Source organism: Sparus aurata, chromosome 6, assembly GCF_900880675.1.
Source record: "Sparus aurata chromosome 6, fSpaAur1.1, whole genome shotgun sequence".
NCBI lineage: Eukaryota > Metazoa > Chordata > Actinopteri > Spariformes > Sparidae > Sparus > Sparus aurata.
This window is the reverse complement of record NC_044192.1, coordinates 36,269,081-36,288,232: the sequence shown is the minus strand read 5'-3', so window position 1 is coordinate 36,288,232 and position 19,152 is coordinate 36,269,081. Positions and strand designations below refer to the sequence as shown.

General features: G+C 40.2%; 1 protein-coding gene and 1 long non-coding RNA gene across 2 annotated transcripts; one reads left to right on the top strand and one right to left on the bottom strand.

The window, feature by feature from the left end:
- The first annotated feature begins 3,369 nt into the window (after window positions 1-3,369).
- Window positions 3,370-4,223, top strand: LOC115583535 (uncharacterized). Its single transcript, XR_003984385.1, has 2 exons — window positions 3,370-3,867; window positions 3,961-4,223. It is a non-coding gene; the product is annotated as an uncharacterized LOC115583535 (long non-coding RNA).
- A 6,517-nt stretch (window positions 4,224-10,740) lies between these two features.
- Window positions 10,741-13,751, bottom strand: LOC115583523 (transcription factor 15-like). The gene is made up of 2 exons (XM_030420473.1): window positions 13,115-13,751; window positions 10,741-11,436 (listed from the first exon to the last, which is right to left on the bottom strand). The coding sequence occupies exons 1-2, from the start codon at window positions 13,592-13,594 to the stop codon at window positions 11,377-11,379; spliced, it is 540 nt and encodes a 179-aa protein (XP_030276333.1). The 5' UTR covers window positions 13,595-13,751; the 3' UTR covers window positions 10,741-11,376.
- Between the last annotated feature and the right edge of the window lie 5,401 nt (window positions 13,752-19,152).

Genomic DNA, 19,152 nt, shown 5'->3' with positions numbered 1-19,152 from the left:
CCTTGCCATTGGGAAATGATTTTATTGCATCCAGTATCTCCTGCATGGTGATGTCAGAATTCAAAGCTTCTCGAGCAGCCTCACTTAATTTAGGGAGTTTTAGACGCCCCAGCCAATCAGAAGCGTTCCCTTTTGCTTTTGACATGTATAACTCTGCATAATATTCCCTAAAACGACCGTTTATACTTTTAGGGTCAATAACTAATTCTCCAGTCTTTGATTTAATCTTGTGAATAGTTCTACTAGCTTGCAAGCCTCTTAACTGTTGTGCCAGTAATTTATGGGGCTTGTCCCCCAGCTCGAAGTGTTTCTGCCTGATCTTAAACAACTGATCACATACTTGACTGGACAGGATAGTGTTATATTCATATTTAAGTTTAAGAATATTTTGTAAGGTGGAAGGGCTGGAGGAAGTCCTATAGGCAAGTTCAAACTGCGATAGTTCAGTTTCAATTTCTGACAGTCGCTTCTGCCTTTCCTTTTTCAGTGAAGATTCAAAAGAGATAATGTGACCCCGAATCACAACTTTAAAAGTTTCCCATAAAGTGGAGTCTGTGACTTCTGAATTGTTATTACTATCCAGGAATTCTGAGATCTTAGTAGAGATATATTGACAGAATGATGCATCGGAAAACAATGATGAGTGGAGACACCAGGTAAACTGCTGTTTTTTATGATCAAGATCAAGGACCAACGAAGTTGGAGAGTGGTCAGAAAGTAAAATATTATGATATTTCGAGGCAGTCACATTTTATATCAACTTAGAGTCAATTAAAAAATAATCTATTCTTGAAAAGGACTTATGCATTTGTGAAAAAAGAATCATCTCTATCTGTAGGATGTCCAAGCCTCCAAATATCAACTAGATTCATGGAAGACATTAAGTCATTCAAAACCGTTCCGCGCTGGCCTTTTAACCATACCACATGTCACGGCCCTTAGCTAACTACAGGTTAGTACAAAAAAGCATAGTGAGGTGGCTTTCAGTTATTATGGCCCCCAACTGTGGAACAACCTGCTGGAGAACCTCAGGGTCAATGAGACTGTTGAGGTTATTAAAAAGAGGCTCAAGACCCACCTTTTTGACCAGGCTTTTAATTAATTTCTTTAATTCTTTTTAATTTCTTTTATGCTGCGTTAGACATAGCATTAGTGTCTTTTATCTTATTTTACTGTTTTAGTCTGTCTGTTTTTAGCTCCAGTATTTCCTCATGGGGGCCTGCCAGACTGGGAGTTGTCTCTGGTCTGCCGCTGGGGGTGCTGTCCCATGGACGGTTTCAGCCTGGGTAGCTAGAGGGCTCCGCACCTTGGTGCGGGGCCTCCTGTCTGCCCGGGGGGGTAGTCTCTGTGGTGGTGCTCCCTGCAGCCTTGGACCATGTTCTCTCTCAGTGTGGCTGGCCCCCGAAGGTTGCTTCTTCCTCACCTCAGGTCTCAGTGCCCTACGTACTTTGTGCTACTTTCTGTATGAAAAAAGTCATACAAATAAAGATTGGATTGAATATAGCCTCACATTGTAAGACTGCATCTCACTTGTGATTTCACCATGAGAGGAAGGTATCAAGAGTGTTACAGAAAGTAGTCTGACATTAAATGATGAATTAATTCACTGTCAAATTTATGTTGAGTTTGAGCCCTATTCACAGGCACTATATGCAGACCATCTTGCGATAGGATTACACCAGCAGCGTTGCCATCGACCATGTTCATGTTCTGTCCCATGACTAGTCATTACTGATTACTATATTATTACATGAGACCCCACCCATCTATAAACTTGGCCTTAATTTCGATCTCGTCTATAAACCTATAAAGTTTCATGACAGCATCTTGCATGGCTGTGGTGCTGTCATGTTGCAAAGATCTGTCTCCAAGAGCCATAACGCATACACGTGAAGACTCACAAGATGAAAACAATACCAGCCAACACTGTCACAATTGGTAACAAAAATATTCACCTTTGGTCACCACTGACATCCAGCAGCAAGGGACTGAGCAGCACGTGGTGCATCCGTCCAGTCACATGTAATAAAGGTTCATTTTGATATTATCAATAAAACAACTTCTGTCATGAGAGACATTACAACTAGCTGATGGTCTTCAAGCAAATTTATTTTTGCATGTCTGCACAGGCAGGCTAAATGGGTTTAAAATTTGAAAGAAGCAATGTGTTGCACCTCAGTCTGTCACAGCGGGTTAAAGGGGAAAACTAAGGAAATAGGAGGTGGACCCAAATGCAGTTACTCACAGGACAGGAGACAGGATAAAAGGGAACAAAAAGGCGAGCTTTAATAATCAAAAGGCTGAATACAAACAAACAAAGGGAGCTAGCTTCACAAGCTAGTAAAAAGGGGAAAAGTGGGCAAAGTATCAAAACAGCAAACAAAGTACCAACAAAAGACAAAGTACAAATCAAACAGCCACCAAGAATCAAAATCCAAAAACATACCAAATGGGAGACTGGAGGTACACGAGGAGAAACGGGAGGAACAACAGACCAACAGGAGCATCAAGGAGCTTGGAACACAAGGGACATCACACCAACAGAGACAGAAGCAGACAGAAGCAATGAACAGACAAATAACAGAGGGAAGACAAAGACTATATGCACAGACACTAACGACAAGAAAAGGCACAGGTGAGGTGGAGCAGCAGGTGAAAATAACGAAGGGGAATCACAGAGAATCAGAATCACAGTCAGAATACTTTATTGATCCCCGGGGGGGAATTGTTTAAGACAAATGTACAGGAAGCAACACTAGCAGACAGGGAGAGACAAACATGCACAAGAGGAGGGGAAAGACAGGGAAGAACACAAGGACACTTAAAGGACACAAGAGGGCGTGGGAATCAAAACATAAGACACATAACAAAATCACTTGATGTTACACTAAGTTTTCTAGTTTTCCCGTTGTTGTCCACTTGCTGCTCTGCTTCAACTTTCTGTCATTAAGAAGCTCTCTAATGGAAAGATAGTTTTACCTGTTGCCAAAGTAACTGATAATATATGCCCTGTCAAACTTCATAATGACAGCACATCTAATAACACATCTAAAAAGTTGGGGGAGACCAATTTGAGGCTAAAATCAGGTTGAATCTGTACAGTCTCTGTCTACCCAGTTGTATTGGGACAGATAAACGCACCCCTGCGGTAAGGCTTGAAACTACAGCTCACTCTTGTTTTGCATTCAGAATTGAATGTACCACACTCTAAAATAACACTTGAATGCCTTTATGTAGCTCACGGAGCCGAACCTCTTGGGCTATGGTTTTCAGATACCCTGTAGCAGGGCGCTGTAACATGTCCGTGTTACAAACAAACCTGTTGAACTTAATTTCCTTAGCAGGTAAACCACAACCAGTGCTGGGCAAGTTACTTTCAAAATGTATTATATGTATATATGTAATATATTTAATATTACTAGTAACCCTCAGTAAGTAATGAATTAATATATTACTTATTGCACTACTTTTAAGTTTGATTCAACATAATAGCCAAGGTCTTTTTATATAAAGGAACAGCCTTGAGTCATATGAAACACTATAGCTCTATACATCCTATACCTACCTATAATGTAGCCTATAATAACATGACATGAGAACATTTTCTTTTATGCCTTTTTATTTAGTCCACAGAATGTCATGATTCCATCATGGCAGCCCTGCTTTTTCCCTTGTATGTGTTTTTGTGTCCCTGTCTGTATTATTCCTCCTGTGTCTCTCCCCCTGTCTGTGCTGTGTGTGTGTGCATGTGGGCGTGGCTTCTTCTCCACAGGCAGCGCCAGGTGAATTCACTCTACAAATCAAGTCTCCCATAAAGCCACTGGTTTCTCTCTTGCTCATCGCCATATCGTTTCGTCAGTCAACGTGGTTGTGTGAATCCTGGCTCCTTTGTATTTTTGCCTTGTGCTCTGCGCTTAGCTTGTGAAGCTAATCCTCTTGTGTTTTGCTGCCTCGCTTTAGATTGCTGTGCTTGCTGTGCAGTCTCGAGCTTTGCTTCCTCCCTGCCTGCCAATGGACCTGCCTGCCTGCTACCAGCCCCCCTGTGCTCTCACTCTGCACCGCCATTGTCCTACAACGGACCTCACGTCACGACACCTTCATCCACGCACTCACCGGTGACTTCGCCTACCACGTCAGGATCCTGGGACTTCGCACCACCCCTCCACCTCGCACCTATTCTTGCACCTTTTTTGAACATTAAAGACTGTTTGTTGCACTGTTAACCAGAGTCGAGTCGTGCATTTAGGTCCTGATCCAACACAAATCGTAACACAGAACAAGGAATACATGGACATGTAATGACAAGAATGTCAATTCAAGTGCGTTCGGGTGATTAGGGCTTCATCATTAGGCTACGAAATACTGCTCATTGCAGTCACATAGAGACTCTACACAGAACTTACAGGCTCAGCTATATTAAACACATGCATAGCCTTTATAAGTATGGTCATGTAGCTCGTCACATTACTACTTTAGTGTTACCGCTAAAAGAAATATTATTGTAACCTGTTACTTTTGGGTTGTGTAAGTGTTGGACATCTTCTTTGTCCAAGTCTTTGTACAAGTGAACACAAACACAGATATATACACACACACAGTCTATCCAAGGCTACTGCCCTATGAAAGGGTTCTCAGTGCGTGTCTGATGGCGACTACCTCCTCTGTCAGGGTTGAACAAGAGGCAATTGGGGAGGGTGTAAGGTGTCTGTCCTGTCACACAGTTGAGCTACAGCACCATAAGGGTCTGTTAAGGGCTTAAGTGTGGTGGAGGGGTACTGTATCGCAATCTTAGCCCTTCCAATTTGCCCCGTGGTATTCTCCACTAATGCTTACCAGATGGGGTTGAAGATTGTGAAAGCACTGCTAAAGACTTTGACAGATTAATTTATGTTTACATGGAACTTTATACTGTCCTTTACAAGGATATCACTCACTTTTACAAGAAACCACACCAGTTAGAGGTGGTTGCATACCTTCATAGCTTCCAATGATATACAAAGAAATTTAATCTTCCTCTTTTCTCGCTCAGTTAGCTTTCCTTAGAAAATAACACTACTTTCTTTATAATTTTGGTAACATTTGCACCTCTTAATCTATATTTATTTGTGTAGATACAAGTTTCTGTAAACATGTTTCTCCCTTCTGTATAGTTTTTCTTACATTACAAGCCAGCGTGATTCAATCTGCATGTATATTTGTCAAAATGTTCAAATCTATACATTTATCAATGTATTTAGATGTAATATAGCTCATATTTTCTTACTATACTATGTGCATTGACTTCGACTTCACCTACATGTTATGTAACATTTTTTATTCTTTTGGTCAATTTTTACATACTGTACAGGACCTGCCCATCCAGGGAATTCACTGTAAAATCTTAATCACAATAACTCAGAGTGACTCTGGCCAAGAGTTTTATTCGGCCATGTTTTCCCACCCAGGAAATAAATAAAATAAGCATCAGCTGAGCGCAATGGACCATCTAGGCCCCGATTGATGTAAAAGCTGACACTGACCCAGGGCCATGGGCCCCACGGGGAGGGCCTTGGCAGGGTCAATCACTCAGGCCTTTTCCTTCCTGTTTCTCTATGACATCTTCCTGCCTGAGGGGAGGCCTCTGGGAGCCATTGAGCAGGGTTACGCCAGGACCTCGGAGCTGCAAGATAAGCTCACACCACAGCTTCTAATTAGGCTTTAGTACTGACAGCTGGAGAGAAACTAGAGGGTTGGGATGCTTTATGCAAGTGTGTAGTTATTGGTGCCACCCCAGAGGAGTGCGAGCTCAATATCTTTCTTCCAGATGGTTGTACCTCCAGACATCACTTCAACTGTGATTTGAAGGATTCAGTTCTGTCATAATTGTGTTGTCAAATGTTTAAAAACTGTAATAAATCTCATGGTTGGCTGTGACTGCACCTCACAATGTGATTATAAGTAACTTTTAAATGCTTTAATGATGAAGGAATATGTATGACAGAAATACAGAGGCCCTAGATAAACTTTTGTTGTGTACACAGACTGTATTCTCAAGATAAACACGAACAAGTACTTGTCACATGCCATTCTCCTCTCTATCATTCATTTATGAAGATTTAGATACGCAACTTATTGATTACTTATGCCTCAAAGTGGTTGGGACCACTGACAATCAACCTGCACCTCCACACTCATTAAACACGTGTCTTAAGAGCGGTCTGTGGGAGTGTGTTTGTAAGTAGCTTCTTTGCAAAGAAATTACTTAAAACAAAAGATGCTATTTTTATCTTTTCACAAAGATGTGCTTCTGCTCTGGTTAGGTTTGAGCACAAAAAAACGCCTCATGTGAAGAAAACTAGTGTGTTGATTTAAAAGAGCTACCTGTTTTGGTTACCACAAACCGCTGTAGATTTTCCAAGATCTTGTTAAAAACAACCAGTCTTGTAGCCATAATCCCAGCTGCAGATGGCCGACTTCTAACAAAACGTGACGGGAAATGTCCCATGGTCCCCTTAGAATATCCAGTGGTGTCACGTGTACAAATTTTGAATGTGGTGCCTCGGCCAAAAAGGTCCACCATCCCCTCCACCTCTCAACGTGAAAGTCAGTTAATTAGCATGTACTGTGACCATGATACGGTATGACACATTGTCAAAATGTAAACAATACATAGTCTATATTTCTAAATATAAGTGTTAAGAATTTATCTTGTCGGCTGGGCTGAAAGACATTTTTGATTTTTTATATACTACCTTAATAGAACAAAACATGTGCAGTTATGAATGCATTTGTTCTGCCTGTTACCTCCCAGTTGTATCGTGTGTCAACGTGACTAAAGTATTGGTATGAAGCAGCCACTTCTTTTAACATGCAGGTACAACGCTGATGTTATTTACCTTTCACTATCCAGTATAGTTTAATAGTAGGCCTAGTTATCAGTGTTTCCTTTATATGCATTTAGAATAACAGTGCTTTTGGTGGCACCTTTGGTCTCCTCTTTGCAAATCGCTACTGACCCATAACCTATGAATAGCCCTCTACATAAGTTAAAAATTAGCTGTATTACACTCTGGTTTTTGTATTGCTTTAAACGTGTTGGCAGGTGGATTATGTTAGCTTTGGTTGGCACTGGGCTCGCTGTTTACCTGTTCCAGTCTTTGCGCCATGCTAAACTAATCACCTCCTGGCTATAACTTCAAATGTAACATATAGATGTGACTGGTATCAATCTTCTTCTCTAACTCTGTCTTCAAACTTCTTAGAATGAGGTAATCCATCACAGTGGACATCTTGTCTACTTTTTTGCCACATTATGTGATTGTTGCAAGCTAATGCAGTGCAGATTGTTTGGGTACATCTGCTGGCATTCATCCTTTAAGCCTTTCCTCTGAACTCTTGTAGCTTTTGTACATCCAAATAAAAACTTGGATGTCTCTCTGTCTGTTTGTGCACTGATTTTCACACATAGCTGAGGCTGCTCTCATTCTGTGATCTATTACATCAATTCATCAGCAGCTGTGTTCTTCTGGTCACAGGGTGCTAGGTGATATTAGCTGTGACTGATCAATGCAACATGTGGATCCCAATCTGGGAGATTTACTACCAGAGCAGAGGCATACCAAAGATCAGCCCTCAGATTTCTGTATTTTCCTGAATACTGCTTCCAAATGTCCAGAACTTTAAGTGTTATTCATGAAAACAGATGATTATCTAGTCTAGTTTCAGTTGCATTCAGAAAAACAAGATGATGGGTTTGATATGGTAAACAGGAGAACAAACACATTTGTGAACTTAAAACTGTATATTTGAGGAGGTATTTTTCAGCCCCTACACCAAACTGTACACTCTGCTTCTTCCTCTTTGTGGTTGATCTTATTGGCATGGCTCCAGTTATGTGCTAAACTCCCTTATGGTCCCCATGAGTAATCATCAGTCACTACAATAGATCCAACAACACTAATTTGTGTCTTTCCTGTTTTGCCTTTACCTTTTCCCAGAGTTGAGTCTGATTCATGCCTTCCTAACTGGCAACTCTGCACCTACCACCCTGACAGGGCTCTCTGTGGCCAGATACTGCTGGGGTACAACGACTTCAGAGAGATGAGAGATTGATTACTTCCTCTGTTGAGATTCCTTGCTATAATACAGATGAGAAGAAGGTAAACCTTCAGTGGAAATCCCCATATAAGTTTCCCTCTCAGAGCAGTTACAGGCAGAAGTTGCCAGTAATGTTAAAGTTTTTTTCTTTGGGTTCTTTGGGTGTGGAACATGTGGTTATAACCTTTAAAATAATTAGGAAAATATCAATTTGAATGGGTACAGTTGCATAGTCTACATGTTTGCAACTTCACTGATCAGCAAGCTAAGCTTGCAATGTTAAAGGGCCAGTTCACAATTTTAGATAGCTGACTCCAAGATTTCTGCCTCCACCAAAATACAGAAGCTCAGGATAAGTCCACAGAAAATGCTGTCAACACTCTTCATAGGGACTGTTACTTTATCAGAGAGTAATGGGGACAACCACTATATTGGGATGGATGCAAAAATGTCAAAAACTGACATCTCAAAGACCGGATAAATCAAAACTAAACTGCCCGCATGACATCACTAGTAATCTATGTAATTTTGTTTGTGCTTTTTGTTCTGTATTTGTTGTTTTTCTGTTTGTTAACACATTGGTTTACCCAGTGCTTAACTTCAATGTGACAGTAAAAAATAAGTGACCTAGACATAGTTCATACAGTACTTCAAAGGTGAGTTCATTAAATAATGTATATTAATTCATTATTTCCTCCGTCCATGCTGATGGAAAGTCAGGTGAACTTTCATAGTCCACAAAACATTTCTGGAGCTTCATTCTCCTAAACAACTGAAGTAGCTGAAGACTTAAAAATGTTTAAAATGAAAAAGATTACTCCCAAAAAAAACATTAAATGCCTCCAATTAGCTCATCCAGAGTAATCCACATCTGTTGTTTGTTACTTCTTAATGTTTTAAAAGCCCCCAGCCACTTTAGTTGTTTAGAATATACATTTTTGGGTGAACTATTCCTTTAAAATACTGTATAAACTATATGTTTAGATCACTTTTCATTCTTTTCACACACAGTAAAGAGTTTTTATGTCCAATTTGCAAAAAAAGAATGCATAATAGTTAAAAGATGAATATAACATCTCAAAAATGTTTCCAGTGCATAATTGAAAAAAAAACTATAAAACCATTGAAGGCAGAGCAACAGCACTGCAACCTTTACAACTTCAAAATACAAACCCCAATTCCAATGAAGTTGGGGCGTTTTGTAAAACGTAAATAAAAACAGAATACAATGATTTGCAAATCCCTTCCAATTTAAATTCAGTTAAAGACAAGATATTTAATGTTCAAACTGATAAACTTTATTGTTTTTTTGCAAATATACTCTGCAACACGTTCCAAAATAGCTGGGATGGGGGCAACAAAAGACTGGGAAAGTTGAGGAATGCTTGAAAAACACCTGTTTGGAACATTCCACAGGTGAACTGGTTAATTGAAAACAGGTAAGTGCCATGATTGGGTATAAAAGGAGCATCCCTGAAAGCCTCAATCATTCACAAGCAAGAATGGGGCGAGGTTGTGAACAACTGTGTGAGCAAATAGTCTTACAGTTTAAGAACAACGTTTCTAAATGTACAATTGCAAGAAATTGAGAGATTTCATCATCTACGGTCCATGATATCGGCAAACGATTCAGAGAATCTGGAGAAATCCTTGCATGTAAGTGGCAAGGCCAAAAACCAACACTGAATGCCCGTGACCTTTGATCCCTCAGGCAGCACTATATTAAAAACGGACATCATTCTATCAAGGATATTACCACATTGGCTCAGGACCACTTCAGAAAACCACTGTCAGTTAACACAGTTTGTCACTACATCTACAAGTGCAAGTTAAAACTCTACAATGCAAAGCAAAAGCCCTATATCAACAACATCCAGAAATGGCGCTGGCTTCGCTGGGCTCAAGCTCATCTGAGATGGACTGAAGCAAATTGGAAAAGTGTGCTGTGGTCCGACGAGTCCACATTTCAAATTGTTTATGGAAATCATGGACGTCGTGTCCTCCGGGCCAAAGAGAAACAGGATCAGGGCAAAATTCAAAAGCCAGCATCTGTGATTGTATGGGGGTGTGTTAGTGCCCATCGCATTGGTTACTTGCACATCTGTGAAGGCACCATCAATGCTGAAAGGTACATACAGGTTTTGCAACATATGCTGCCATCCAAGCAATGTCTTTTTCAGAGACCATCCCTGCTTATTTATGCAAGACAATGCCAAGCCACATTCTGCATGTGTTACAACAGCATGGCTTCGTAGTAAAAGAGTGTGGGTACTAGACCTGCCTCCCCACAGTCCAGAACTGTCTCCCATTGAAAGTGTGGCGCTTGAAGTGCAAAATACGACAGCGGAGGACCTGGACTGTTGAGCAACTGAAGTCATATATCAAGCAAGAATGGGAAAATTCCACCTACAACACTTCAACAATTAGTGTCCTCAGTTCCCAAATGCTAATTGAGTGTTAAAGGGTAGGTGATGTAACACAGTGGTAAACATGCCCCTGTACCAGCTCTTTTGGAACGTGTTGCAGACATCAAATTCCAAATGAGTGAATATTTGCAAAAAAAAACAATAAAGTTTATCAGTTTGAACATTAAATATCTTGTCTTTGTAGTGTATTCAATTGAGTATAAGTTGAAAGGATTTGCAAATCATTGTATTCTGTTTTTATTTACATTTTACACAACGTCCCAACTTCATTGGAATTGGGGTTTGTACATCTGACAACAAGAGAGCTGTGTCTATGTAAAAATAAATTTCATTTTAAAGTAGATTGAAACATGTAATGAAAAAGCAGATACCAAAGTGTCCCAGAGATATGTCCTTTTACACACAAGCTGCTCTGTCCTCTCTCTCTCTGTCTTATTCCTAAAGCTGCTTTCCTGTATGCTGCAAGTCCGTTTGAGAGCCAAGCTTCCAGAACTCATCTTAAAGAACGATGCATATTTTTGTGGGAGTTTGTCTCATCAGTCCCAGAGACACAGGCAAAGACATATTCTGCTTCCGAAAGATCATTCATTGTGTAGAGTTTGACCATCTGTCTGTTTTACCACTTCTCCTTTCAGGCTTGGCAGGTTTGTCATGTAGCACCTTTCCTCACTTTTACAACATTCCCTGCTTGACACTGTGTAGTACACTGGAGAGAGTTACTGTATCTTGCTGGAGACACACTGGGTAAGTGACCAATGAGCCAATCCTCCAAAAGTCAGAGTGGTCCTCCAAGAGTGGTAGCGGTGAAGAGATGTCTCTAGATTCAAATGTTTGGTGCAGGTCTGCTCTGAAACCAGGTCAGACATTTTCATCGTCAACTTATTTGTCTCACACTGCTCCCATGCATTTTAGCACAGTCCCGTCTGTCTTTCACCTGTGAACAAAGAAGGAAATCACTGTCAGTCAGTGTGTTTACATGACACTCAAGAAAACTAATTATTGGGTTAGTCCTACTATGATCGGATTTTTAAGATGCACCTGACTAGTCTGACTAAAATTGGACCAGATCGGATTTCTCATAGTCGGATTAAAATACCTAGATTATTCGATTGATAGTCGCATTACTCGTACATGTACATGTTCCATCAGATTGGATCGGATTTTGCGTTCTGCTCGAGATTTTTTGCCCGGGGCCTTGAGCTGGAAGTAGAAGGACGGCGGCGGCGTCCCTCATCCGAAATAACTGCAAGCAAGACAGCCATTGTGCATCTAGTTTGTGTAATTATCATGTACACCATATCCAAAATGTACAAAGATGTAGCTTTGTTTTGCTCTAACCCATCTTTCTCGAATGCTGAGGTAGAGTTTGTTGTTGCTGGTGACGTAAAGAGGTCAGCCGGAGGTGGCTCTGTTAGCACTAGTTGAACTGGGTACAGCGCCACCTGTCGTACTGGGGTATGACATGCCAATAATTCGATTTTCTCACTGGCATGTATACTCAGACAATTGCAGTTGCCCGATTGAGTAGCACGGTCGAGCTATGGCTGTAATCTGTTGGGGCTGTGCATGTATACGTACTAAGAGACAATTTAGACATCATCACTATGTGCCTGTGGACATATTTTTCACCAAAACATGTTTTCAAACTCAGATGTTTTGATGAACTTTCCTGAGAGCATACAAAAAGGTTCAGTATAATTACTATCTAGAGCAGATAAAAACAGTTTCCTTTAAAGGATATCTCCATGCACTAAAGGATATACAGCATCTATTAATAAGCTAAATCCCAATACAGAGTTTTGATCTCCACATGGACCATGTGCATTTTTACTTGGGTGGATAGAGCTCATTCTAACCCTGCAGTGTGTATAATAAAATAGAATGATAATAATAATTTAAAATGCACTAAAAAAACATTTTGTAATAAAATTCATACAACTTACCCTTTCATTCTGGTGTCACAAAAAGGAGAAACACTGAAATAAAACAGTTTAGCCTTAATTCTGACGTGACAGCTTGAGGTGCGTGTACGACAGCATTAACTGGTTACTGCCATTGTGTTCAGGACGACCACACTGCTTGATCATCAGGCAAAATGATTAAACTGGCATCTGAATACACTGACCTGCCTTACTTCCTTCATGCTGACCACATTTGTAAATTCGCAACGTTCATGTTCGTTCATCTATCCATGAAGGCACACACATTGTAATGCATCAGTAGATATGGTTTCAGGAATATTGGGGTTTCATTAAGATACAAACTATTTATAGTCAAAGAAGGCCACGTTTTATTTAAATATCCCCACCCTACACGTTTCCATGACATAGAAGCACACTTACATCCCTCGTTGTGTTTTTCACAAACGATAGTACAGGAACGACAGGCACAGGAATTCTAAAAACTGCAACTACTGTTAATTGCTTTGCATGGTAAATTAAATGTAGGAAGAATCTAACACTAGACTGTGTAAATTTCAGAAGATCTAAAAATAACATTTGCTAATTGTGTTATGCTTGACGACGAAAATACGTTTTAAAATAAAAATTTTAATTGGTCTTTTGTAATATGTTTCTTCCGTAAATGTTTCGGGGCATATTTTTTTTACTTACCCCTTTCCGTTGGTTGCTGAGGCAGAATGTGCAGATAGTCCGGGGCTGTCTGCCCTCTCCTCTCCCCTTCACCTCCTTGTAGACAGGACTGAGGCAGGGCTGACCGTCCTCTCTCCCGTCACCGACCACCAGCACGTTGGCCAAGTGTGAAATATAGCTAGACGCCAGGCGCAGCGTCTCGATTTTGGAGAGTTTTCTGTCAACAGGTTCTGTGGGGATGAGTGTCCGCAGCGCCGTGAAGGCCGTGTTGACGTTCTGGGTCCGGTATCTCTCCCGGGCGTTAGCGGCGTTCCGCTGCCGCACGACACCGCCGGACTCCCGCCGGTAACTCCCTTCCGGAGTCCCATAGCACACATAGCCCTGGTCGGTGCTGCCGTCGCTCTCGCTGCGGTTTCCCTCCTCGTCGTCCGACATCAAGGTCATGTCAGCGGAGTAAGAGAAGGGATGCGTAGATATCGGCCTCAGTATAGTGAAAGCCATCACAAGTTGGAAGTGTTTCACAGGGAAAAAACAATCCCGGACTACAATTACAAAACAGCTGCATGCAGACAAGCCGTGCTTAAAAGTCGCTGTAACTCCAAGCTTTAGCCAACATCAGTCTAACGTTTGTTTAGGCGCTTCCCCATAGGATGGTCCAGTGTGATGGTCTTCATGACAGGGAGGGCTCTTATAGCAGCTACAGTAGTCCCCCGGCTGTAAGGAGGGGTGGATCTCATGAAGTTACTATCTCCCAAATGTTTTGGTCCTAAAAGTTGCAGTTGAGTATGGAGAGGTGTGGACACATGACCTTCACCAAAGTGAGCCATTAGATTTTATGAGTGGAGAGCAAAGAGTGAATAGTGGCAGACATTCAGGCCTATGCATCTCTTAAGTGGTATGATGACACACACCGACTGTGGGATGACTGTTTAGTGACCGTTAGACAGAAGCTCATGCTGAGAAAAGAGGTGCAACATAACTAAGAACATTTACTACACATTAGCCTAACTTTGAGGTACTCAGTCTTTCCATTTGATGCAACTTTATTCTTGTCCACAACTTGTTATTAAATTATTTACAATTATCATATGTTATTTTTACTTCATAGCCCTATATTTTAGGCCCTATTTGGCAGCTAGTTATTTTAGAAAATGACAATCAAGTTCAAGTCATTTAAGGACTTTCTTTTCAGATCAGTGTGTGTCTGATACACTAGTGTAGGGTGACTAAATATTATTTTAGTATAATACCGTGCAACAGCAACACAAACTACAGCCTCCTAACCCTCTCTGTACAGCAAGAAAGGTTGTGTGTTCAGATTAATGTAGACATGTAACATTTACACTCCTTGTACACTTTTACTTTTTCTAAAAAGTGACCATAGTAGCTACTTGTTACTACTACTGGATAATGTTTAGAAATATAAAGCCCTGATTTATCCCTGAAAGCAAGATTGTGTTTCCCTGCAGTTGGACTAATGCTTCTTTCTGCCTCATGAATACAGCAAATAAAAAAATACATTAGGTTGTTAGATTAAGTGATGTACCTTGATAACATTTGAAATTGGGTATTAAGTATAAACATTTAATTTTCAAGATCAACAAAAACTGATAATAATGAGGTGTGTAAATAGTAGTTTGCATTACATTTACATTTATTGTGAATGAATGAATGAATTTAAGTACATTTAGTTTTGTACATTTAAGTACATTTAGCTGACAATGCTTCATGCTACTCAGTAAAACATTTGAATGAAGGACTATACTTTTACTTAAAGCTGCTTCAAGCAACCTCAATTTGTGTTGATTCTGTGGAAAAAAGATGACAGTAGTGAAACAAAGTAAACATTGTTTTAGTGCCATACGACCAGACTACAGAGAAGTTTCTTTGCTTCTCAATTCATCGTCAGAACCACTATAACAGTAGTTTTAATTGTATTGCTTATCTGACTCACAAAGTTGAATCCAACCTGGTAACAGGAACTAAGAATAACTATAAAAAATTATACAGAAATAATCAGTCTTTTCAATGATGAACTCATTTGCATATGTAGTTCATTTAGGGGCATCAGTATTGAATTGTGACTGTTTTTTAGACAGCTAAAAACTGCTTTGAATAGGATTTGAATATGTCATCCATTGTTGTGACATGGTGAAAAGCCACTGCACCACCATCATAAGTGTTTTTCATCATTCCACTATATTCCCAGAAGGTTTTAAGGTTCCTGAAATGGGCCTGACCGTACAGGAACTTTATTGGGACAAATGGCATTAGATGTAAAAAGGAATTTGTGACTTGTGGCCTTGCAGACATCTCCTGCATGTCAGCGCTTTGGAATTTCCTCTCAGGAATTCTATACCTTTGTGATTCATTTTCAGGTACCAATATTCTCATGAAGCCAACAACAGTATTTTTAATGTAAATTTGAATGTTTCGTACTTTGTGCAGCCATTATCAAGACTGACTTCATGCTTCAAAAGCTTTTCATGTGATATGTATTAACGATAAATTACTTATCAATTGATCAAGTTGAGAAATTTATTTTAAAACCACAAGCATAATTTCATCTTTAAAGGCACAAAAAAGTTAAGAATATTTCAAAGCAGTATAGGAGGCTTGCTGGAGACATAGCGCTGGCTGCTATCTTCAGAGGGCCAGTCTGATTGGTGGCGCTACAGTTGCTCTGTTTCAGTGTGTCTAATAGGTTAAGTGCTGTGGGTAAATAAACACTCAGCAGATGCTGGTGATGATCAAGCCTGAATGTTCTCTGTGGAGAGCGAGCAAATGGCTTCCAGATTGACTGGTGCTGGTGGTGTCATCAAAGGGCCTGTTTTTACAAACACAACCTCTCAACACATCAAAATGGGGCACCAGCGGCCCCTGGCCCCCAGCTCAGCTGCACCAACAACAGTGACCTGTACAGAACCTGGTTCCACTCATAAAGCAGGGCACCATGGTGTTTTACCATGTGTGGCCAGTCGGCAACACGACCCCGCTGCACTTTCTCTCCCCCAACAACATCACCCCTTCGCAGTCTGGAACCGTAAATACTTTAACCCCCCCCCAACCCCTCACCCCCTGCATCAACTTAAAGGAATGCCATTAAATGGTTGTTGAAGTGGCTAAAGTACTAATGGAGTGTGTGTTTTGGGTAGGATTTGTGTCAGGGATGTGACAGTGGTACTCAGTGACAACTTCCTGACAATTGTATTTGGTTTGACTCAACAGGATTTTACTAATATCATGGGATGAAGCTCCAATTAATGATATAGTCCACTGTTTGCAGTTAAAGGTATATTGCTCTTTCCATGGGAGATAAGACTTGTGAAATAGCAATTCAAATACGTGGAATGCTAAACATGTACAACACAAGCTTTCAATAGGTGTCTGAAGCCATAGTAGTGGCATTACATTAAGTGAGTTACAATGTTGGTGACAGATTTTATTCTCATGTCACTGAATTGTTCAGATAGTGTTGACTATGTTTGAATCTGCAGTAATCATTTATTTTAAACAATGAATTATAGTATAATGTATAATGTGAAATGTGACACTTATTGTGATTTACACACCTATAATTATCAACCAGTCCAGCTCAAGCTTTTAAACCAGCAGTTGTGCTTTCTCAGCGTTTTGTTTTGTGTTGCTAAACCAAAATGATGTATTGAACACCAGGACTGGGAATCAGAGAGTAACCCACAATACGATACTACTGTATCACAATACATTACTCATGATAATAATATTATCATGATACAGCAATTCTATGATACAATGCAAGACAATAAGCTACAATACATCAAAATATCTGTGTAAAAATCTCCTACAAAGCCTAAAAGCAGGAATTACTTATAATCACTGCTTGTTGTGTCAGTTTCACAGTATTTGACAAGTAAAATGAAACAATGTACAAGGAAGTGCACAGAGTCTGAGCTTAGTGCATGTTTGTCACACATGCATGTCCAGTTGAAGAACGCAGCTGTTTCTAAACACACGAACACAAACACCCACTGCATGCCCCTGGCTCAGCACTACACATCAGATAGACAAAGTTAGCTACTAGCTGGTGAAGACAGTCAACATCTACTGGCTAGAGAGCAAAAATATTGCTATATTCTCAGGCACTGATGGAATCCAAACAGACCTAAGTGGAAAGTGAATATTAGACTTAGATTCAGTGGGCAGATACACAACAACAAAGACAAATACATGCTATTGTTGCTCTGTGTATGTGAGGGTTTGTTTGCCAATATTTCAGCATATTAACATTATATTCAGGGCTGAGGGTTTGACAGCTTGTACCCTCAAGAGACTAAAAAGTCTGTTAATTAATTGATAAAACCAAAATTGTTTTTATTCTACTTGAAAGAGACAGGAACTTGTCACCCATCAGTTCACAGATTATTATTTATTATTTATATTAATTATTATTTTTTTTTTTTTTAGTTTTAGGCTAAGACTGTGGTGATATTTAACTATAACTATATGTTAGTGACGAAACGATGAGCGTATGGCCTGTCAGTGTGAGCTGTCTGCTGGGAAAGACTGGTCAGATAACTTGAGTCATCGGAAACAGCTGCACTGGAGAAAAAAGACCCTCCTCCAAACAACCAGCTGCAAAAAGACTTCATAATGATTTATCTTTGTGAGTGTGTGTGTGAGAGAGAGAGGGAGAGAGAGAGAGACAGACAGACAGAGACAGACAGACAGACAGACAGAAAGTGTGTGAAAGTGCTTTATTGGATGAAGCACAGCAGAGACCCACAGGAGAGAGTAGAAACATAGTTTGAATGGTTCAGATTAGAATTCAGTGTATATGAAACATCATCTACCAGTATCTCTTTAAGAACTACTACACATCATGAATAACTTTAACACAATATGTTTTTGTCCATGGGCTAAGCCTTCGTTGCCATAATGTTGAAATGAACTTTCTTGTATTTTGCCTAAAATAACCTGCCACTCGTGACTGTTAAATCACATAAAATATCAATTCCATCAAAATCCTCCCTAACGGTGCTCTCACCTGACTCTAAGAAAGAAAGCAAATAAATCGAGTTCCAAAAATGTTAAACTAAATGTTAAGGAGAACAAAAGAGCTACACTGCCATATGTTGTCACCATATAGACCCTCAGTTAATCCAGATGATAACTAAATGACACATTCATTCCTCCAGACGTCGTCTCTGCTCAATTAGTCAGTGCTCCTCAAGAGCTCCGGCAGAGCAAAGCTACTGTAACCCCAAGAACGGTGGCAACAGTATTATCTTTCCTTTTACCCTCAATATGACCTCAAGATAAGACTCAGCCCTCATCTGCCCATCTTTTTCCATCTTCTCCCCCACTTTTTACCTAATTTCCCTCTAAAAGATGCTGATAGTCTTTCATAGCTGCTGTCAGTCTGAGCAGCTCAGGCAGGCGGGGCGGTGTGTCAGCAAAAGTTCAACAAATGTCGTCAAGCCACTTTCGGCAATGTCTCTACTCTCATTTTGAAGCCTCATCTTGACAAATTCCACATTTGAAGATAAGTTGTGTTTTATTAAAGCGAAACTCTCACCCAAATGCAAAGTAGGCTTTTTTCAAGAACGAAAATACGCTAAATCTTAAAAGTGCCTCTTTCGTCATGATTATGCTTTTACATGAAGGTTTGACTCATATACATTCAGAAAAAAAGCCTAGGTTGCATTTTGGAGAGAGTTTCACTTTAAGAGATGACATCACTGTTAGAATTAGAGTTCCAAATGTGAAAATTGCTGTTATTTACTGTAGAAGATGTTTTCTTCTGTTACACTTAGAGCCACTAAAGGTAACACCAGAGCTTAAGTAAACGGCCAAGGGTTTTTTATGTAGCTAATACTAAAATATGCAGGTGTTCCCTGATCCTGGGGTTGAGGAACTAGTGTGTCATCATCTCCTAAGGGATTTGCTGAGGCCTCCAAACAGATAGAACATCAATTCAGCCCCTTGTGATACAGGAAGTTGACTCACACGCAATGATTCTTTAACGTCTACTGGGCTGGACTTGATGGTCCTCCGGCCGACGTCTGTCGGCTTCCTCC